The sequence below is a fragment of the Triplophysa rosa genome, linkage group LG3 (assembly GCF_024868665.1).
Source record: "Triplophysa rosa linkage group LG3, Trosa_1v2, whole genome shotgun sequence".
In the NCBI taxonomy this organism is placed as follows: Eukaryota; Metazoa; Chordata; class Actinopteri; order Cypriniformes; family Nemacheilidae; genus Triplophysa; species Triplophysa rosa.
In genome coordinates, this window is record NC_079892.1 from 2,358,720 (window position 1) to 2,382,720 (window position 24,001).

At 40.2% G+C, this 24,001-nt stretch overlaps 2 protein-coding genes across 13 annotated transcripts in view; both read right to left on the reverse strand.

Annotated features, from left to right (window-relative positions):
* The window catches only part of LOC130551661 (neuronal cell adhesion molecule-like), a 44,613-nt gene extending 37,414 nt beyond the window's left edge, over positions 1–7,199 (reverse strand). For 9 of the 12 annotated variants that reach the window (XM_057329464.1, XM_057329468.1, XM_057329469.1 and 6 more), the window contains exon 1: positions 7,076–7,198. The gene's annotated coding sequence lies outside the window, so the exon portion shown is untranslated. Of the gene's footprint in view, positions 1–6,920; positions 6,977–7,075 lie in introns of those variants that run through there. The other 3 variants (XM_057329470.1, XM_057329461.1, XM_057329459.1) reach the window with 2 other exon arrangements.
* A 3,357-nt stretch (positions 7,200–10,556) lies between these two features.
* Positions 10,557–22,184, reverse strand: LOC130552158 (calcium-independent phospholipase A2-gamma-like). Its single transcript, XM_057330312.1, has 10 exons — positions 22,044–22,184; positions 20,260–21,382; positions 19,291–19,440; positions 18,856–19,007; positions 18,673–18,767; positions 18,426–18,597; positions 18,297–18,354; positions 17,839–18,033; positions 12,746–12,941; positions 10,557–12,498 (listed from the first exon to the last, which is right to left on the reverse strand). The coding sequence occupies exons 2-10, from the start codon at positions 21,313–21,315 to the stop codon at positions 12,233–12,235; spliced, it is 2,340 nt and encodes a 779-aa protein (XP_057186295.1). The 5' UTR covers positions 21,316–21,382; positions 22,044–22,184; the 3' UTR covers positions 10,557–12,232.
* Between the last annotated feature and the right edge of the window lie 1,817 nt (positions 22,185–24,001).

The following is a 24,001-nucleotide window of genomic DNA, read 5'->3' on the forward strand; positions in this document are numbered from 1 at the left end:
GTAATAAGTAATTCAATACTTTTTGGAGAGAGTAATTTGTACAGTAATCTAGTTACACTATTGAATATGTAATTAGTAACTAGTAAGGAATTACTTTTTCAGAGTAACTTGCCCAACACTGACCATGAGCACCGCAGTTTAAAAGTTTAAGTTTTAGATGTTAGCTGAAATTTTACATCAGTAAAACGGATCTGAATAAACTGCATGATGTTAAAAAATCTGACTGCACGTCAAACCCCACCAGACAGCAAGAGCTAAACGGCGAGCTTTAAGCCTAACACAAATGAGCAGAGCACAGAGGATCATGGGATTAATTTTAGTGGGTTGGTGGGATTCCTCAACCCTGCACATCAATCCTGCTCCATATGGACAGACTGGACTCTCAAATCAAACAATTGAAGTGACAGACGTTTTGTGATGATGAAACCAGAAAAGCTGATGTAGACGTGTACGTGTACGCTAATGCTAAAAACACGTCTGATTGCTTACAGCCGATCGGACTTAATTTAGACATGGGGACAAAACTTAAGCTTTATGTCTGAGATGCAATGTGAGGTTCAGTGTGACAGTCTCTTCATCTTTACAGGTGATGTACTCATCTGACCACGCAAAGCTAACTCAAGTCCTCATGTATGAGATCCACAACTATGCAGAGCAGATCATTGTGGTAAAGTGTTAGTAACATGTAGCGTAAGCAGCTTTCATACAAAGCCCATTTTACTTCCATGGCTCATTTCTTCAGCTTGATCTTCTCACGGGGCAACGCATTAGTCTCTCAGGAGAAAAAACATCTCCCTCTTCGGCTCAAAGTGAGTTCTTCTCGAGCTCCCTAGAGACCCTGCAAATGCATTGACCGGAGATCCTGTTACAAACACGTCCTTCTCCTGATTAAAACATTCCCGTTTTGTTTTCTATGTCATGAAACTGAGGAAATGCAGAACTAGGTTACAGAGTTTCTGTTGTTTATTTATTTACATATGTACGTGCACCACCTCAAGTTTCCAGTTAGAAGCGAAAAAAATTGTCACAACCTGATGTCAAAGGAGAGATCATTTTTCCAGACCAATCATTTATATGCTCTTTTAGAGAGTAAAACACATTATGGCTCGGTTTCACAGACAAGGCTCAGCCTAAGTCAGGAGGTTAAATTGGGATATTTAAGTCGCTTTTATTAAAATGCCTTAGATAAAAATATCACTGGTGTGCATCTTGAGACAAAACAATGGGAATGAGATATTTTAAGATATGTCATTTATTTTTAGTTAAGACAGCTCAAACTTTTATTTTAGTCTGGGACTAGTCTTAGGCCTTGTCTGCGAAACCGGGCAAAAATGTTGTTAACCCCGGTATTAAAACTATCGTAATCCAAATGGTAATCAATCTGACAAAAAATACCACACTTATACTATAGTAAAACCATCATAAATTTTGCAAAGGTAACCTGTAATCAGTCCTTCGTGTGTGATCCACACATTGTACAATCTTCATTTTTGATGTCATGTACAGCTGTCCCTGGATCAGTCTGAATCCTGAACGTGTCACATCTGACAGACTGAATTAAGTTCCTGGCAAATAGGACTAATACCTATTGTCCTCCTGCTCACTCTGATTGGCCAGTTTAAAAACCTTGGTCGAGTGATCTCTCTCTCTCTCTTCTGATTGACATTTCGAGGGTTTTTCATTTTTATACAATTCCAGTGTGCTGATTTTAATGGGTTTCTGACCTCAATCCCCTAGAAGCATTTCCAAGCCGGGGCGGAGATTAGAGGTGGGAGATTATGATTTTAACCAGCAATGTGGGACAACAAAACAAGAAGCAGTATTCTTCCCCATCGGTGCCATTGGGAAAATCATGATTTCAGAGTATTTTATAGCGTCATAGTCTTTTCTGTTCTATGAAATCTAGACAAATGGCCTAAGAGCACACAATTTCAGAGCACACAATTTTAGCTGTGTTGTCAGTTTGACAAGGCTGTTGTTTGGCAGAATGATTCCTTTAGACATAAAAGCTGATTGGTCTCAGAGCTGCGGTGAACGAAAACGACTCAAAGACTCGATCTGTCCATCACCTACAGCAGAAAACACCACCATCAGCAGCCCAATGGACAAACACACACTGGAAACACAAACAGTGAAGAAAACTGTTCCCAAAACAGATCTGTCCTCGTTCTAACTCTATTTTGAGTAACAGTGCCCTAAAGACCAGACTGTTCCAGAATCAGATGCTTTGAGAGGGGATTGGTGACAAAATGCATGTTTTGTAAATGGGTTAAGCTGATTCCAGACCAGTGTTAACTGGGTAAAGCTTTAAGAAGGTCTCTTGAGCTCAGCAGTTTCAACGCTATGGATGAAGCCACAATACTGTGCTTGCTGAACAATTACACTGCACAAGTGTGTGTGTGTGTGTGTGTGTGTGTGTGTGTGTGCGTGTGTGTGCGCGCGTGCGTGTGCGCGTGTGAGGCCTTGAGCTTATGCAAATTTGAGGAGGATTTGGAGAATCTCAACTGAGCTTGTCCCTCTCTCTCTTTATCAGTGTGTCTCCCTTTCTGTTTCTGTGTGTGTGTGTGTGTGTGTGCGTGCGTGCGTGCGTGCGTGCGTGCCTCTCTCCCTCCTTTGTGTTGATTGACGGATGCACTTTATTTTATCATAAAGTTTCTTTCTGTGCCAAGTCTGTCTAAAGCATCAGTAAACACATGGTCTCCTCTGCACTGGACACTTCTCCTGCCATCTAGCAACCAAAGGTCATGCAGAGTGCAGTAGCGCACGCTGGGAAACTCTGGAGAGAAAATTCCGGAGCTCCTTTTTTGCTCAATTTAGGATGCCCCCTCCACACCCTTCCCACTTGAAGATAAAGACAAAGACAACGACCCCACGAAGAGAGACACACAAAACAGACCGTCTTTGTCCATCCCTGCTTCTCTCTTCAGCTTGAGCGCACACGTTCTCACACATGCTCACTAGCTTGTGAGCTTCTTCACACGTAAGTCTGATGTTGTTACAAGCCCAACATTACATACATGCATACATTTAATCCAAAGCATGCAACTCATAATATTAACTTTGGTTTAAAAGCTTTACATTACACCCATCTTGTTTTGTACAGAATTCTATTTAAAATCAATATTTATAAATAAGCTGACTGCTCATAATCGGACATAAAAGCTTCCTAAGATGACACACACAATAAAGTCATCTAATATAATAGAATATAAACAGAGCGAACAGCAAAAGATATGTAATCATTCAAAAACACCCCCCGATTCGGACGTAAACACAGAAGTAATGCAAAAGACCGCTAAGCATTAATCACAGTTATCACCATGAAAGCAGCGACAGCATCTAAAACATGCGTTTTATCACAATCCGACACGGCATGCCTGGATGGGCTTTTCATTTAGAAACCCCATCACTTTGATAATGTAGCTAAGGTCTCATCTGCAGTCATTTACAGATGTGTCTGAAGTCATTACACCATACAGTAGCTGATAAAAGAAGTACATCAGCCGCAGAGACACGCTTGTTTGTGTTATCATTCCCACAAAACACTCATGTCTATTAGAACTAAACAAATACAGCCAGGGAGCGGCTCTCTGGTAAACCTTCAATGCTCGCAAAAATAATCATCCTTCTTCATAAACAATATATGATGAAAGCATTAGTGCCAATGAAGATTCAGTAAAGTAAAGTTTCAATATATCAATAACAAGGAAACGTTCACTGGATAGGGTAGAGTCTGAGCTTCGGTTATTATGAAGGTAACGCGTGTTTCCCGTGTTGACAGTTTGTTTGTTGAGGTTAGGCAGCTCGACTGTGAGACAGGTGTTTGCTCTCCACTGCTGTCTATCTGTAGTCCTCACGTCCACCTGCATGTTCTGTCTGTCAGGATGTACTGAGATACAGCTGGAAGCTCAATTATCTGTTATGTAGTCTTTATCGTATACATCTTTTACTAAACTGCTTACTTCTTGCATTTGAAACTATATTCACTCGTATTGAAGAAAAAACATTTTAAGTCATTTCACAGCAAACCCTACTTAATAATTCATACCAATTTGAATGGTTTCCATTACAAATACCATTACAAGCCATCGGCTGTTTGCCAGTAAAACCATAAAAAAACTGCATGTAGAAAAAAAAAAAAATAGAACCCTGCCCAAAAAACAATAGAAAATGTAATGTATTTAATAGTTATAATGGTTTCTTTAGGGAAACTATAATAGTGTCTATTGGTATATATATGATCCCTGCTGAAAAAAACTATAGAAACCCAATAGAAACCATTACAGAAATTCTAACGGTTTACAATAAAAAATCATTATGAACCATTAGCTTTTTCCATTAAAACCATTACAAAATGCCTTTTTGTAGTGTGTTTTGGGCAATCCATCACATACCAGTAGAACCATTACAGTTTCCATTAAAACCAATACAAATCCCTAAACCCATTAAAACCATTATCATTTCTTTAATGGTTTCTATTGTTTTTTTCAGCAGGGTAAAGAAGTTGTAATGGTTTAAATGGTTATAAAGGGACTTGTGTTGGTTTTAATGGAAACTATAATGGTGTCTACTGGTGTGTGTTGGATTCTATTGGTGGGATGTTATATTCTTTTGGAATAATGCCCAAAACACACTACAAAAAGGAATTTTGTAATGGTTTTAATGGAAAAAGCTATTGGGTATTCTAATGCAAACCATTAGAATTTCTGTAATGGTTTCTGTTGGGTTTCTATGGTTTTTTTCAGCAGGGTGTTTTCTGGGTTTTATTCCAGTAGGGTTTAATGATGTTTTATTGGTTCCCATTCGCCAGAACATTCTACCAAAAGAACCCAACACTTGACCATCACAGTTTCCATTAAAACCAATACAAACCTCCTATTCCAACCTATAAAGCCATTCTAATTTCTGTGATGGGTTCTATTGTTTTTCATTAGGGATTAGATAAGTAATGAGACATACACTGAATATCATCAAAAGGATTAAAATATCAACACGTGGGCTGCCCTAGATTTAAATTATTGTTTCTGACAGCTGGGATCAGGGTCAGCATATGAGCTGGAATCGGTGCAGGTTTTTACCAAACCCTCCCAAAGAGGGTAAAATCTACTTAAAATGCACTTTAAAGAGATTCTAGAGTGAGATTTGGTGACAAAAGTAGGCCAACTGCAGCGCTATACAGTATATGTGAACATCATTGCACGGCTCATGAGGCCACAAAAAATGAACACGACATGCATTCAGACAATTCTTCAGACGACTCCAAGATGACATCATAATGACTCAAACCACGCGTGTGTGTGTTACTGACGCGTTTCTGAGTGACCAGCGGACAGCACGCGGCTCCGCGGACTGGATTTGCTTTGTGGCAGAATACCCAGCATGCCTCAGCATCCCACAGGGTGAAATAAATGGCATTCACATTCAGATGCCCGAGTGGGTATCCCTCCCACAGAAGGCTTCTTTCCCATGGGCTCAATGCCACCCTGACACCCGTGGCATACGCATCCCTGGATCACACACACACACGGGGCATCTATAATGCCAGTCACAAACAAACATGTGTTTTTGGAGCCCGTCTGAATCTTGTTTAATACGGCCCATCTGTCACGTCACTGTTTCTGGGACACTCATAAAGAAAAACAGTCCAACAGTTTTCCAAACTCAACGCTGAAACACAAGCTCCACTTACTCAATGTTCTAAACACACAATAGATCTCAAAACAGTTTAAAGAACAGCGCCTCAGATTTGATGGCAATGGATGGTTGAGGAGCTGCTATTGTCCCGTGTGAGTCTGTAAAGAGTCCAACTCATCAGACAATGAGGCCGTCATTAGCATTGCATTAATTGGGAGATGTGACCCAGTACTGGAATGCGTGTGTGTGTGTGTGGGTGTGTGTGTGTGTGTGTGTGTGTGTGTGTGTGTGTGTGTGTGCGCGCGTGTGTGTGTGCGTGTCGTGTGTTTGGGGTGAGGAGGGTGTGTGTGCGGGGTTAACTACAGTTTGTGGACAGATTTGTCCTCTCAGCAATGAACTAGCCTGTTGTCACTTCAATTAACTTTACATAAAAATAGACGTCTGGAGAATAATTGAAATAGCTAGGAAAATATGTGTGCATATGTTTGTGTGTCAGACTGTTTAATTTGACAAGAGAATTGTCTATAGAAAAATACTTTGCCACAAACCATCCCTCAAATTCGAGCGCTCAATTGAAATGTCGCAAGAAAGATGATATGCCTAAATGTTCTTATAATTATAAAAAATAATACATATTTAACACAAATAATTAAAAAATGGCGTTATTAAAATTACACTGGAGATGATGCCATACAAACGTGTCATTAACTCTGAAATAACAAATGTCCCTGTCTGACAAATTAAAATAATCGGCGATATAATCTGATTGAGAGCGCGCGAGACCACTTAAGCGCGCGCCCGAGCTGCACCTGCTCTCATTCCCTAAACGCAAGCACATTGCTTAAAAGTAATTTATTAATGTCATCACTCAACACAACACGTTACAAAAATAATAATTACATTTAATTTCAGTACGCCACTTATTTTCGATAAACAAACGACAGTCTACTCTAGGACACAACTCACATAACGCTGAAATGTCAAATTAAACGTCAAATCCCCAATGAAAGAGTGAATCTTACCTCATTATAACGTTATATCACCTGGAACATCACATTCCCCAAAAAACGATTAACGTTAGGTCCTAAAGACTACATCATTAAATATCACACATCACATCCGAGAGAAATGTACCTCTCTAAATATCACCTGGGACATCACATCCCCAATAAACGAGTGAACGTTACCTCATCACCTGGAATATCACATCTCCACCAAACAGTGAACCTTAACTGAATAAATATCACATGAAATATCACATCGCCAAAAAAAGGTGTGAATATTACCTCACGAAATATCACATCCCACATATCTGCGTCTCATAAACCGTGTCAAGTGCTTCTGAGCGCATCAGTCTCGAGCGCGTTCGCGCTTCTTACCTTAAACTTACGAATTATGACATTCAAACTACCACAGCGCGTCAAACACATGATCTACTTACCCAACGAAACCCAGATCCGCTTCTGGCCCGATCCGTGAGTCTCTGCTTCAGTGCGATTCTGTCAACGAGTCTCCGCGCGCTAATCTCCAGAAAGTGCGCGCAGCTGTCGGGGACGCGTCGCTTCAAATGCGCCCGGATCTCGGGGACGCGCAGGGCTCAGCGTCTCACTGCAGCGACGCCTCCAGTGACAGCTGACCCGGGACCGGCACCCATTCATCTCGTATCAGTCAGAAACACAATAAATACACACATTTACAACACAAAGCGACTAGAAAACAATTTATGAGATAAAGATGGTAATCTGTCACAATAATGAAACCCCTGCTGAAAATAAATAATGAACCATGGCAGACATAATCACAGAAAATATAATGGATAGATATAATGGAAGTTATATGAGTTTTAATGAAAAATGAATCGTCTCTGTTGGGCTTGTGTTGGGTTCTTATGGGCGAGATCTGAAAAAATATCCCAGCTGAAAAAACTATAGAAACCCAATAGAAACCCTTACAGAAATTCTATTGGTTTCCATTAAAATACCATTATGAACCAATAGCTTTTTCCATTAAAACCATTACAAAATTCATTTTTGTGGTGTGTTTTGGGCATAATTCCACTAGAATTAAACATCCCACCAATATATTCCATCATATCCCTGCTGAAAAAAACCATAGAAACCATTAAGGACGTTGTAATGGTTTTAATGGTTTTATAGGGATTTGTATTGGTTTAAATGGAAACTGTAATGGTTCTACTGGTGTGTGATGGAATCTATTGGTGGGATGTTAAATCCTACTGGAATAATGCCCAAAACACACTATAAAAATACTTTTTGTAATGGTTTTAACGGAAACAGCTATTGGTTCATAATGGTATTTTAATGGAAACCAATAGAATTTCTGTAATGGTTTCTATTGGGTTTCTATAGTTTTTTTCAGCAGGGATACCAGTTAAACCTACAGTTTCCATTAAAACCAATAAAAATCCCTTTTAAACCATTTCTATAAACCATTGAAAAAGTTATAATGGTTCTAATGGATTCTATTGGTGAAATGTTAAATCCTACTGGAAAAATGCCAAAAACACACTACAAAAAATAAATGCCACCAATAGATAGATAGATAAAATACTTTTGTAATGCTTTTAATGGAAAAGCGAATGGTTCATAATGGTATTTTAATGGAAACCATTATAATTTATGTACTGGTTTCTATTGTTTTTTTCAGCAGGGACGACATAAACGAGTTTTGTAATGGTTTTAAAGGTCATAAAGGTGTTTGTAATGGAAACCACCAGAATTTGTAGTTGTTTTTAGTAGAGGTATCAATGTCTTTTAAACATGTGATTTTGACCTGTTAGCGCTGGCGGGTTTAAACCTTACGATCTGATGTGATGAGATGCACAGTCACTGAACATTTTCAAGAACTCGGTAAGAAACGATCCATGTATCCTGTGTGCACATATGACTGTAAACATCCTCAAGGTTCGATGTCCTTTGTTTAACACTTCTGAGACAAATGAGCAGGCCACATGGTCAGGTTCTGTTTTCAAACAAACTGATGAAAATAAGCAGAACGTGGAGGATTCTCTGCATTCTCAGTGATGTGCTGAACGTCTTCTACAGTGTTGGCGAACTGTATCGTAACTCAATCCTGATCAGCTGAATAACAGCATCTTTAGCTCCTGTCTATCTCTGTGGCTCTGCTCTACACTGATCACAGTTCAACTCAGAAAAAAACATGTCTTTCAGTCTCGTCTGTGTCACGCTCCAAAGATGAAAAAGAAAACCAGCTCAGGAACTACACGAAACAGAGCGGAAAACAGGCAACCAGAACGAGATAAGAGCAAGAATCCTTCAATCTCCTGGCGTTTCCCCCCAGCACCCTTCAACTATTTTTCTCATTGCTGTATGTCTGCGTTCTTATAACCTGATCTCCATCGGTCCCCTGGGGTCCCAATCACTATGAACCGCAAGGGATCATGGGACTTGTAGCTGCGTTAATTGGGCCGGTCTTTCATCACACACTGCCTGCAGTCATCAGCTCACAATCACAATCCAATTAAAACCGAACATCAGCGTCTGAACGAGAGTCAAGTTAATGCACAGCGTTTTACATCCGCTAAAGCAAATGCGAGACAGAATGAAGAGCAAAGTCTGTTGTTTGACCATCTCAAGGAAGTATGCGGGACAAGCTGAAACTCACACGAAAACATGCATTAGTGTAAGAGCACTGAGATCCAAACACACGTCTGGATATATGACCGACATGACCGGATGAATTACTGCTGCTATGACTAACAGACAATGTAAACAAACATCTGCGGCTGCTACAAACTCAAGGTTAACGGCTGAGGTTAAAGGCGGACAGAACTGAGTTTAATGACTAAGACACAATCTAGAATGAACTTCTACACGATCACAACTGTTTTGTGCCTTCAACACTTATCATTTATTTGAATTAACTTTAAATTCTTTATTATCACAGACGGCACTTACAATATCTTTTTATTCAAGTATTATGAAGGATGTCACTGTAGATTTAATGGACTGCTGCAGGCAGTAAAGCTTTTACCATCAGCAGAGATCTTCAATGCTGTTAGCACTCACAAAATCAATGCGGCCTCCTCCAAACACGCCTGATGCTATTCGACTGCACACAAACTCTCTCTCTCTCTCTCTCTGTACAGTTTCTAAGCCCCTGCAGCAACACACACTCGCTATCTTCTTTCCCTGTGTCATGAATTTTCTTTCACACGGAACAATACAAACTCTACCCAACACACCGCATTAAATCTTGTGTTCGACGCATTAGCCGAACGACCTAAAGTACATACCGTATATACTGTAAAAAATCCATTTATATATACAGCCATGGAAAAAATATACACATAAAAGATACACAGTCCAGAGGTCACAAAACCGAGCAGCACATGATGCTACAATGTTGTGGGTGGTTGCTAGGGTATTGCAATGTAGACGCTAAGGACTTCTGAGCGGTTGCTAGGCCACTGCAAGGCTGTGGTGGGTGGTGAGAGGATCTCTGATCTCTGAAGCCAAAGAAAAACACGCTCTTCATCAAGGGTTACTTTGACACACGCCGGACGCAAGAGGTGTGAGACCTGCTGTGAGATGTGACCCACGTTCAGGCCCTGCTGATGGAATGTTACCCTATCAGTGCTGTTTGCCAAGTCACACAACACCGGTACAAAAGCCTAAGATTTGGCTAAAAACCCTGGACTTACACTGAAGGAAGAGAGTCACATCTAGATGCCATCAGTGATGTAGGAGTGGACTCTGAAGAACACCTTAGCAACCATACAAAAGTCAACAACAAGAACACACTTGCACAGCAACACCCTGGCAACCATTCCAACATCATAAAATCACTAATTAATGTTCACGAGTATAAATGTGAATGTTGTTTAAAGAGGAAAACACACAAGACACACAAAGATCATTTCAGAACAATAAAAGATAAACATTTATTATTTTAATATATTTCTCAAATAAAACGAATGGAAACAGTTTAATCTTCATATATGTCTTTATATTCATAACACTGCAAAGATGCTTTCTCGATAACAGCTTCATGGTTTAGTCTTATTTAGACTCTGATTTACAACGCATCCTTTGAGAACTTCACCCAAAAGGGATTAAAACACATTCAGACAGATTATTTTACACACGGACTTACTGACCGTTAAAACCCTGAGCAGGAAAGAAATACCACAGCACAAGGATGAAATCAGAAAACATGCACATATTAAATATGAACTGAATTTTGTTTAAATAACAGTAGAATGAAAATAAAACGTGAAAGAAAAAGATTTTATGGATGATAAAGAAAATGATAACAATTGAGTGTTTTTCACCACTTCAGACTGACTTTTATTTTAGTATGAACTCCTGCATTTATAAATGGTTTAAACACAGCTAAAGTTCAATAACACAGCTTGAATGTCTTTGTACACGTATGTGTGCGTGAAACAAACGCGTCGGATTCAGAACATCTACTATGTCAAAAGCTTATGTATTTCATACAGTATGTACTGTATTTCATCAACTAAAAACAAATGAATCCCAACAGTCAAATGCACATGTTATAAATAAAAACTCAAGATTGATAAAACTACAAACAGAACGAGTGGATCTTCAAGTATCAGGTGTGAAAGAGCTCAAACGATTCATTTCAGAGTTGCTTTATATGATTCATAAGAATCAATCACGTTCAGCCGTGGCGTGACGAAGTGCTTCCATATGTTTAGGTTTTGTACTCTATATAGAGACACGAGAGGCCTGTCAAAATAAAAGCTTCAAAGCTTCCAAACTAAAACAACATCTCGCCTGTTTCTAAATCACACAAAATTACAGTAAGTGCTTGATAAATAAATGATCAAACATGTCATCTGGACCGTATTATGTCACACAGACCCGCGGACGAGCCGCAGACTGTGATTGGTCACAAGAACTCTCACATCACTGAGCTTAAATTATTTTAGTGGCAATTTTAACTATGAATTAATCTTGAAATCTTAGTGTTTAATTAGAATATTAGAAACAGATCATATTAGAGCTTATTTTATATCATTCACATCAACTATAGGCAGCATCGCATATATATTCGATTATGGCATGGCACAAATGTATTCAACAGTTCCCTGTCTTCTTAATTGTGTGTAATGTTTTGATGTTCGTTTTACCATCAAATTTGAATCATTTTAATTGGAAAATAGTGGAAAGTGTAAATGTGAATTTTTTATATCGGACGTTGCGATACAAAACTAAAGACGGTCTCCTTTGATGTCTGATCATTCAAGGCTTTGGGTAAAACCCGACGTGATTTTTAGATATCCAACCGCTTTAGCCTGATTCACTGTCACTGAATGGAAGGATGTTCAAATGAAAGCGAATGGTGACCGAGTCAGTCAGTTTTGGGTGAACTGTTCCTTTAAGGGAGTTTTCTGTCGTTTTATCATGTCAACATACAACGAAAGTAATGTAAGATCTAATAATTCCTCTTTAAAACACCTTGAGTTTCGTCTGGATAATTAAACCCCCGTAAAGGTTGTAACGGTAAATTTCTTCTTAATATTGAGCAAGAGGGATGTGAGGGACTGGACATTTTAGCACGTTTTCATGGAGAGGTAGTTTTCGTCCTACGCTTTGTACAAACCCTCGTACATGTACGCTTTGAGTCGAAGCCACTCCGTCAGTGTCTGGACGGAACTCTTGTCTCGCGTCAGCTTGTCCACGACTCGTCTGACTTTCTCCTGGTTTCGCTTGAGGTACCGAAGCCCCTCGGTCTGCATCTGCTGGAGTTTCTCGTCTCTGCTCTCGTCCAGAGGAACCTCCTCGCTCATGTACGGGTTGAAACGAAAGTACGTGTGTGGAGGGAGAAGAGCGTCCAGCATGGTGTGAACTTCTAGAAAGACATGTTTTTCCGTTAACACTATTTTTCAGAACATTGGGGACAGAATATGACTGAATGCAAACATGAATAATCCAATAGCAGTGAAAAAAACGGCCAAACCAGATGGTTTACTGAAATGACGGTGGATTTAAACAGCAGTTAGCGGTCCTCACTTGAGTTGTGGGAATTCAAGGATTTCACAGGAGTGACAGCTGTCAATCAACTACATACAGCATTCTTACGGTTACTCTGCACTCACCTTCAGTGTTTGTGGCGCTGCTTATGACGTTGGAAAGTTTGGTCTTCAGACTGGTGTAGGCGACGCTATTCCTACCGGTGGTCTCGAAGCGTCCGGTCCCCAAAGAAACGACACACTCGAGCGGAACGCCGGGCCACAGACACTGACACTCGTGGATGGCCAGAGCCGTGGGATTATTGATCAGCAAACCTCCGTCCTGCAGACACAAACTGGACTTTAGGTTCACATTCACCACCAATCAAACTTCAGACACCAAAACTTGAACTCTGGATGGGATGTAAACTTCTGAAACACATGTCCAGACGCACACTTCTAATCTGTTTGTCGGCTCACGAGAACACGTGTGCATGAGTGTGTCATCTGCATACATTAAGCAGAACACTAGAAACGCTCACATTACAGTCGGTGTAACAAAGTCAAGAGTCATTTAATATCGATGCATGTTGGGTGAGGTTAATGAGTGTTTTCTGAAAGCGAGGGGGGTAGAAAGTTCAAACGCAGGGGTGCTCATTACTGAGGGAGACCCCGAGGGCTCTGCAGACGTCTGGAGATTTACAGCATCTGTGTTCTGAGGCCTGTGTGAGAGTAACCCCACGGGACGACAGCCACATTCACTATCGTAGCAGGGAAAGTGTGTCGACCCCGCCAGCGTTTCAGATACAGAGAAACGGAGAATGATAAAAAGAAGGAGGGGGTTAAAGATGGACGCTCAAAAAAAACGCAAATTAAACATGTGGCTAAAATGAACTTATTTGACACAGTTTAACGAAATGATGTTCCACTGGAAGACTCAAGAAATCGCTTTTGCTCAACAAACTTCCACAATTCAGGAATAATTCTGTTCACATTTCATTTTATGGGGCTTTTCGTAATTTTGCATTGTTGCAAAGAAGCTATACAGTAAATACAGTACTGTACATACTAATACTGACATGAAGAAAAAACAAATCATTGAAAATTATGAAATATATAGAATACAAGGTATTACAAGAATGAACTTGGAATAGCACAACGGTCATTTTTTACCCAGAAAGCCTCAACATATTCAAGACCAGCCAGCTGCTGGGTTTCCTGAACAGGCAGTTGACCAATCAGACGGCAGGAATCTGACTAAATCACATTTGCTGAGACATTCCAGAAGAATTGGTCAAATTGGATGAATCTGAAAGCTGAAAGAGCTTGGCTGATATTAATATAAAGGAATGATGTCATCGCTTACATCTTATAATCCAATACAAGTCACATTCAATTCATCCGTCACATTCCAGAAGTGAAATGCACTTTACATGTTGTTTTATTCTGTCAATAAATCTCATATTAGGACTATCTAGATCTTCCTTGATTTCCTCTGTGGTGTGTTAAGATTGAAGATATTGAGTTGTGGTGTTGTGAATGCGCCGTTTTCCAGCTGGCTGGTGACGGAGTGTGTTTGCTTTCCGTCTCTGTAAATGAGGTTCATCGGAACGACCGGTGAAAATACGCGCTCCATCTCACTTTGTGTACGATCAATAATTCATCCCGAGCAACAGCTGCAGGAAATGCAGAGACTCGCTTCAACGCAAGAGATGAAAAGTGTGTGTGAGAGAGGATTAGAGAGAGACACGGAGAAAGAGAAAACGAGACCGAGAGTGAGGAAGAATGACTTTTTTACCTTTAGGGTCTCGATAGTTCCTTATAAATAAGATAAACGTAATAAACATCAGAAGAATGAAAAAGATATATAGATGAATAAACCAGAAATGTAAGTAAAAACATCTATATGTGAGTAACAAGATCTGTGAACCTTCAGTGAAACTAGTATTAACTGCTAATGTCAAGAGAAGCCTTCTCACACTTGTTGGAACTCTTACATTTTACGACTGCTTCTTCTGCACAGAGGCATGTCTGAAGAGTACAGAGTAATCGTTTAAAACCCTGGATATCCAGCAAAAGCTGCCAGTGTTTGACAGGTCAAAGGTCATTTCCCCTCAAAAAGATCGGGGACGCCAATGTCACTCTCACTCTCTTAAATGACGACATCAGGCATCCAGAACACAGCAGGTCAAAGGTCTGCAGAAAACACTACATGTAAGATCAGATACAAACAATTCAGTTCTAGATTGTTCTGTCTGTTTCTGGTGTTATTGCAGAAGTAAAGAAGCAAGCAATCACACCGATTCGTGAGAAAAATCACAGGTGAGATCTCTTATTTCTCCAAGACATTATAGAGATTAAACAGTGAACAAAAGGAAACGTTTGCTTGAGTATGGTCTGCGTCTCAGATATTTCACCTGAGAAAAAGAGTCAGAAATGAGCTCAGATTTGTCAAGTCTGCAATCAAAAGTCAATATTATAGAAGATCTCAATATCAACTCAAACATTTCTCACCAAATCCAGATTCTTTCACCTCTACAATCTACATTCATTTACACCTCTAGATTCTTTAGCGATTTCAACAGTTCTCAACGGTGTCATTTGTTTATGTTTTTATTTCTTCTAAGCAATATCAGTAGAAACATTTGAAAGTTGATATTTCTGAGCTATAAATAAGCAACGAAACTTTCTTCTGGAAGAATGGGAAGTTTGTAAACAGAGTAAAGACTGAAATACCAGCTATCAGTCCTAATAAGAAAAGTATTTCTTTTATAAAGGAATGCGTGGCTAATCAATGTTAAGGGCCGCTGACTGCTGTAGTTCAGCTAAACTCTCACAACAACTGACAATAACTAAAAAATGGAACTAGGAAAACATTTTAAACATGTTAAAAACCCAATAAAGGTCTCAGATTAGAACGGTACAGTGATGTTACTAATAAAAATGTATCATTCAAGTGTCCAATGCCGAGCTTCTGTGTGACAGACAGACATTCATGAAGCTTGATGGGTCATGACACAAGGTCATCATGCCACATTATGCAATTACTCTGACTGGTTCTCCTCTGTGACCTTTGACCTCTGAAGTCACAGGCAGTAAATGAGGTTCAAGTTGTGACGATTAACACCCGAAGACAGGAGCCCCATCTGGGCGGGCGAGCGGTAGAGCGAGAGCTGCCCTCAGGGTACGAGTGAGAAATACACAAGACAGTCCTAATATTAGCCAATGAAATCACTGCATGAGGATTACCCATGAGAAACAGTGCTGTGGGTTATATCAGGGCTGAAATAGAGTGCGATGCTGATCATTTTTGCACTGCAGATGATAATTCACATACGGGTTCGAGCGCTGTGGTTATTTAAATCTTAAATTGCATTTCATATATAAAGACGAGGCTTGACTAAGGACTATAAACATGAGTCAGAAATATGAGCCAATCCAAACGTGCCAGACGTTTAGATTAAAGTGCCAGACCATCTTCTCTAAGCAATGTATTTTTTACATAAGCATACAAGATTATTTTAGTTTACTAAAATGAAAACGTTCCTGTTCATTCAAATCAAATCAAATATTGACCTAAATTTTGGGGGAAAAACTTAACTCAAGGAAAAATTGAAAAGTTGCCTCAAAAATGAACTGAAGTTAGTTTAAAGCTGTAAAATTGTAATGATAAACAAAAACTAAAATAACTCAAAATAAACTCAAATAAAAATTAATTAATCTTATATAGCAACATTAAAATAAACCAATAAATTGACAAAAGCATACACCAAAATTGCTAAAACTTTAACTAAAATTAAACAAAAACTAATTTAAAATATTTATAAAACTAAATCAAAACAAAATAAAAACTATAATAACTCCGTAAGCGTAAAACACACTTTTTAAGTCATTCATGAAAACGTGTTATTAATTATGTTCCATAAATTGTACTTTGTAGTTTTATCATGAATGTAAAACTCTATTATATTAGCCACAGCATTGAAAAATAAACCTCATTGAATGTTTTTACCAAAAAAAAAGATCTCTTTGCTGAACCTAGATGCAGCAAAACCACTTTGAAGACATTTATGGGACACTTTTTTTACATTTCCATGAGACCACACACACACACACACACACGGGTGTCATTGTCACATGCACGGCTGGCATCACCGCGGAGACCGTTAAAAGAACCGCGTGTCTGAGCATTGAAAGCTTGTGTGCTCTTCACAGGCGTCACATATGGAAATAGATCTGATATTTATAAAGTACAGTGTTTGTGAACAGATCAGACACTCTGAACGATGTGACGGTAAAATCTGATTGGTCACCCTCATGTCGGTCTTAACTAAGCCTATCACAATGCCCAATTTTCACTGCACAAGTATTGTGGCCAAAAACGTTCTACGTCTATTAAATAAAAACATAAATAACACTATCCATCAAACATTGTAACGATCTATACGTGAGCACATTGACTCATTGAGACTCTCTGATTTTAAGTCTGTCTAGCGGACACACGCAAAAGATCAGAAGCAAGTGTACCATTAACTCCACAATAACTCCATTGTGCTCAGTGTGTGAAAAGCACAGGATCAGAACCTGTGACACTAACTTACCCATAATGCCTAGAGCCTGACAAACACACAGACAGCCAAACGTGTGAACACTGCTGGTCTCTGAGCTGGACTCTGTGTGGGAGGAATCTCATCCGTACATCAGCGTGAGCTGAGGAACATCAGTCTGACGCTACAGACACACAACGTGAGAGGACACGTTGGACACAATTTCTGGGAATTACCCGAGAACACGCATCCGTCCAGCTCATTTAGAAGTGAATTAAAAGAGCAAAAGAACAGACGGTGGAGTCACTAACATTACAGGAAACGAGCTGTTATCAGACTGATCTCACTGAAACTGTTTCTGCTGGACTGGACATCTTCACATTGATTTCTGGAGATGACATCAATCTCCTGAGATGACTGTAGCCGTCACAAAACATCACACACACAGATTAATGCACTGCAGTGTTGCTCCTGGATGATTGATGATGGCAAACACACACGGCTGATGCTGATGAGTGGATGATGTAAACATAAGCAGCATTATTGGGACGGGCTCCCACACAGAGCAGGACGTGTGTCCACTGTCAGAATATCTACCAATATTCTGGATAAGGATTGAGGAAGCTTGGAAACGTGGTAAACAAGTCATATTTTCAGGCAGAATTATTCGGTGAGCATCATCTGCGGTCTCACCTGATGTAGGTCGTTTCCAAGCGCAAACTCTTGGAAGTATCCCGGGGCTGCAGACGACGCTCGGATGGCCTCCCACATCTTGTGGTGACAGCCGCCACGGTAATGCGAGCGTACACCGGGCGGCAGGGTGTAGTTTCTGAATACGTAGGCCTTTATTGGAGGGCCCCGGTTTACTACTGTGCTCACCGCCGCCACCTGGTGGACAACGAGACAAACAACCAAAGACTGAACATATGTGCAGTATTGGCACTTCCCTGATCCCATTTTTTTTCTAACGTTAACTCTTGTATAGAGCTTAGGATTGTGGGTAATATTCAAAGATCACGCATAGATGCATCATTTTGACAACCTATTGAAAATATTATGTGACTTTTATAATCATAAAGACGAGATTCAGCCACAAACAGTAATATGCTCAAAAAAAGATATTTTGATACAAAAGAAATAAAATGACCCACCTTTGGGCAGTCGGGGTTACGTGATGTTTCGATGAGAATATCCGAGCCCATTTTCTCCCTGCAGAAGGTAAAAGATGAAATAAGACGGCGATGTTTCTCTAGTTTGGTGACAAACGTTCAGTGGCTCACTTGAGGACTTTCTCCCAGATCTCGCTGTCGTAGAAGGCGTGACTCCATCCCATCTTCACCGTTCCTACAATCACGTTCTGCCTGAAGACGTCGGAGCTCAGCTTCCTGTAGAGATCCTCGCACTCCTTCAGCGGGATTTGAAAGACCCCCAGCATGAAGCCCAATATAGCACCTGACACAAAGAAAACGCTTTTGTTCATATTCCATTTAGACATGATTAGCGTGACTAGTAAGACTAGTTCGCTACCTGTACTGACACCACAGATGTAGTCAAACAGCTGGTAGATGGGTCGTCCCGATAGCTCCTCGAGCCTGTGAAGAGTCTGAAGGGCCAGCAGACCCCTGCGGGAACACACGCAGAATGTACGCTTGGATAAAACGCTGAAAGAAGTTCACGTGGTGAGAGCGGGTTTGAGAGCAGCTGGGTCACCTGGTTCCTCCTCCGTCGATGGACAGGATCCGGATGCCTCTGTTCTTCACTGGCTCGATGTAGCCCCCCAGAGCCAAAGCCTCCCTCACAGCGGCCTTCAGAGACGCGTCGCTCGCCTGACGCAAGCGGAGCAGACGTGGAATAACCTTTTCCTGAGAGAGATTGACCATGTTAGGAGAGCGTGGTAATTCCTCACTAACTCACCTTCATGCCATTCGAAACTTGTAGTGCAGAAGATATTTTGAAGGATGTTGATAACCAAACGACATCAAACCCCATTGATTTCCATTACTTAAACACAAAACCACCGAGACATTTCTCAAAATATCTTCTTTTGTGTTCCACAGATGAAAGTCACATACAGGTTTTGAATGACATGATGGTGAACAAATGATGACAGAATTTGTATCCTGTTAATATCACTAAAGGACTCGCCTTGATAGCCGCAGATCGTGTTTCTGGAAACTCCAGCAGATGAAGACTGAGTTCCTCCACCCTGCTGATGTAGAGACGCACGTCTGACGCGCGGTGAAGAGCCTGCACCAGAGCCCGGGTCCGGTTATCCACACTCACCCGAGCAATGATCTAGACCAAACATATATGAGCCCAATTCATTTGAATAAAGTCTCAAATGTTTCTCCCAAAATTATTCTTCAAATACATAAAGTATGAAGGTGTAAAATGAATGTAGATTGTAGAGGTAAAATCATCTGGATTTGGGTCAATTTGATGAAAAATGTTTTTAATTATTGAGATCTTTTGATTGCAGACGAGACCAATCTGAGCTCAGTTTGAGACATTGATGACATCTCTTCTCCAACTCTAATGACAGACACATTTCTGACTCTTTTCTCTGAGAAATATCATTTTCCATTTGCTCTCTATTGAATCTCATTAATATCTAGGGGAAATAATTGAGATTTTAAAGTGATTTTTCTTTCTTATGGGATTGTCTGTGTTTATCTGTCTCTTTAACTAAAAGTAAACAACATCTACACCTCTGGACTTTCATGTCATTGGACACGCATGACACAGAGCTCACAGGTCCGGCAGCTACGAGTTTATTTTGAAACAGTTCCTAGAAAAATCCTGAACACACGACCTCATCATAGGAGTGTCACATTGCATACAGTAAGCATGTCGTGTACATAGAATACATTGAATTCAAGACTGCTTGTACAGATAAAAAAGACAATAATGTTTCCATTGGTAAAGGTTTGATGCCGAGAGAACACGCATACTAAAAGAATGTATAGCTTGAATGCACCGCAAGTTAGAAATCTCAGTTGCTAACATTTTTCTAAATATCTTTCTTGGTGTTTAACAGAACAAAGAAATGAAAGTTGAGTAATTCATGACAGAATTTTCATTTTGATCTCTTTAATGTACAGGTAGTACAGGTACCTTCTCTCTCTGCAGCACTAGACGTCTGGCTCTCTCATCTGCGTCTCTCTGTTCTTTACTCGACGTTTTCTTCAGTTTACCGGCGTCGTTCTCAGCATGAGAAGGTTTGTCTGCCTGCACTTTGTCCTCACTTCTGAACCTGGGAACCAGCGGGGTGATGTAGTTTCCTACGAACGCTTGGACGCTCGGTGACGAGTAGGTGAAGTAATTCCCGAGTCCTTTATTGACAGAGACAGCAGAACTTGCGACTGAAGGTTGGACTTCTTTCACCGGCACAAGAGAAGTACTTTCCTGTCCATTTGTCGAATCAACCTGCGTGGATGAGCCGATGTCTTTAATCTCGTCTGTTTTAGTTAAGCTGCCAAAATAAGAGTTAATATGCTCAGACAGGTAGCTGTAGGTCTCGCCCAGGTGGGCGCTGAGGGACCCAGGGTGGAAGAGGGGTGTGGTCTGCTGGGCCGTGACAGGGTTTGAAGGCGGGGCTGTGTTTTTGGCCCGAGGTGTGGCGGTCTGGGAGGTAGCAGTAATGTTATTGGTACTGTGACAAGTGTCTGTCAATCTAAGCCCATTCTGTTCCAAGGTCCCAGCTGTAGTGGAAGGCGGGGCAGAGGGCGGAGTCTCAGGTAAATCCTGAGGTGGAGCCGAGGTTGAGAATCTCTCCTGCTCTTTCTCTGAAGGTGTTTCTTGACCTGCCTCCTTCGCTTCCCCCTCTCGATCGCTGCTCGGTTTGAGTCGGCCGATTAGGGTTCGAATCTCCACTTGCGTTCCACTCACCACTTTGGAGACCAAGTCCAGCGTGCTACGCAGGCGAGACATGTGATATCTCAGGTCTATCGACCCACGGCACGTCGACGTGCTAAAGTTGGAGATGTTGGGGTGGCACACGACTCGAAACCTGAGTGGGCCGACACCACACAACCAGGACCCTCGGCGTCGCACGTGTCCCCAGGAGAGTCTGCAGCCCAACTGTCTTTTGACGTGTAGATGACAGAACGGGTTCCACAGTGGGGAGAGGGTGACGGACGCACGTCCGGGTCTGTGCCATAGATGCAGCATGTAGGCTACCGGCTACGAGAGTCATCACGTCAGCATCTGCAGATCAGACAACACGCTTCTCATCCTCCTGCGAACAATATCAATTAATACGGTGTCTTACATTTCTACATTTACACTGTTTTCTAACAATGCTGTCTAAGTCTTTGTTTATTGTGCTTGTTTTGTTGTCATGGCAGTGGTAAAGTATGTAATTAAATACTACAGTAATTTACATGTGACAATATTAAACAGTATGGTACTTTAGTGGAACCTAAGGTGCCCACGGTCAATTTTTGTAAATTTTAAGGCTAACTACACCATAACCAAAGCAATCATAAGATATTTATTATTCAAACAAATATATCAGCAATAACACCAGGGGCCCGTTTCAAGAAGGAGGTTCAACCAACTCTAGGTTAAACCTTGAACTCAGAGTTGGTTCTGAAACGGAAAACCTCATTTCAGGGTTAATATGCTCAGAGTTTTCACTAAACCTCCTTTCTGAAATTATTTTTCCATTATTTGGACGCAATGTTTACAAATAGATGGTATTAATGTACAGTATTTTAATCAAATGTACTTTCAAAATGAAAATACATTCAAATACAACGAATAAAGACATATATTTACGTAACATATAACGGTTTGATAATATAAATAACGTTACCATAGATAGGACACAAACATACAGGTCACACAGATAAAACTAAACATTCTACAAAAACAACTTCGATAAAAAAAAAACATACCTGTTGGTGAAACACTGACGTATGAATGTCGGTTAAACAAGTAAAGATGAACTAGTAAATATTCTTGCGCTGTTTAACTCGCGTCGGCTTGTTTACGGGTCAGTCCTCAACACAAGAGCGTAAACCATGGCGTAAACACACAGCCACTTCCGCTCTTAGTCATGTGACCCTCAATAGAGCGTTTTGACGGGCTACACGAGTTTCTACGTTTTCAGCAGTGCGTTTAGCTGTCACACTGGTGTACTATTACTGTATTTCAATTCACCAAGACAAATAAATTGATTAATGAAAGACTTTAATTTATTTTACCGTACGTCTCCGCCAAGCAGCGCATTTCCACTTTGGCCCATGGCTGCGATGGGTTAACGGCGCCGCCATATTGGACCGGGCATGAGTCCCCCATAAACAAATAGAAGTGGACGAGAGAGTTGCGGGTTTTTTCTGCATAAAAGCACAATTTCCATTTCTCAACCGATTTAAAGAATTACGATCTACACGGAGTTTAGAAGCGTTTCCCCACGAGTTACTTAAAGCCTTAATAGTTAGACTTAGTTATTTTTCATGATTGACAATTGACAACAAATATCACAATTCTTATTTTTTTTGTCTTACTTACTCATGTATGACACTATTTCAAAAAAGTAAAAGTAAATCAAAAAGGTTTGGTGTCTACTGATGCTCCCTATAAACAGTTCTGTTCGTGTGTATTTAGCACAAACTGTACAAGATTAATTAAAGACTGAAATGTAATATAAAGGGTTATGGGTTTGAACAATTTTGTTTAAAAGCTATTTAAAACCCATAGACTTTTATGCATCCCAAAGTCGAAGATGAGATGCAGGGGTGACCGCGCTTTCTCAGTATCTGCCCCCAGATTGTGGAATGCTCTGCCACTCTGTATTAGAGCTGAATCTTCACTATCTGTTTTTAAATCAACGTATCATGGCGTATCATGAATTTTTTTTTTTTAATATTTCATTCCGTATCTGTCTTTATTGCTATGTTTTTATTTAATTGTGCAGCACATTGGTTAACCTCGGTTGTGCTTAATGGTGCTATATAAGTAAAACTGACATTGACATTAAAAATCATGATACTTGCATTATGTTTTTAAGCAGTGAGTATTTATTTCTAAGTATCTTCTGTGTAAAAACAGGATGCGAGTCATGTTATAACTGAATGATTTTCATCATTTTCTTTTTTTTAGAGATAAATACAGTAAAAGATAAAAAGTATGTTGTGCAATAGTGGAAAAGCTTTCCTGTAGCTCAGTGATTAGAGCATGGCGCTAACAACACCAAGGTCATGGGTTCAATCCCAGAGATTACACATAATTACAAACAAATGTAGTATAATGCAATGTAAGTCCCTTGGATAAAAGCATCTGCCAAATGCGTAAATTTAAAACAGCATACACGGATAATGGGTCATGAACAAATAATATCTTTCTGCCATCCAATTTAAGGTCTACCAGCCTGGCCAAGCTGGTTTGGCTAGTCTCTTTTAATGTAATGACCAGAATAGACCAGCAATTTATCTGTAAGTGTTTAAACATTCTTTGTTATCTGTAAGGTACTTTTATGCTCATTTCCGGATAGGAAAATGTTGTGCAATACCTTTTTTACTTAAAACTGACATTACTCTCAAAAAGTAGAACAACATCAAAATGGCAGCGCTGCTGAAGCTTTGGTTTCTACTGATGCTCCCAATAAACACAAGTTTGTTTCATCTACAAGAACCTCTCTATCTGTTTGGAACCAAGGGTCTTCATGTCACGCTGCAGATGGTCTGCAGAGATTTAGCTGAAGACATTTCTTTCTATAAATCAGATCAACAAAGGTCTTTTTTTCCTCAACAAATCAACTCCCCGTCAGTACGTCAATCATGGAACTTTACCAATCCTCATTTCAGAAAACCAGGAGTTTTTGTCTGAATGCTGGAAACAAGGAACTCTATTG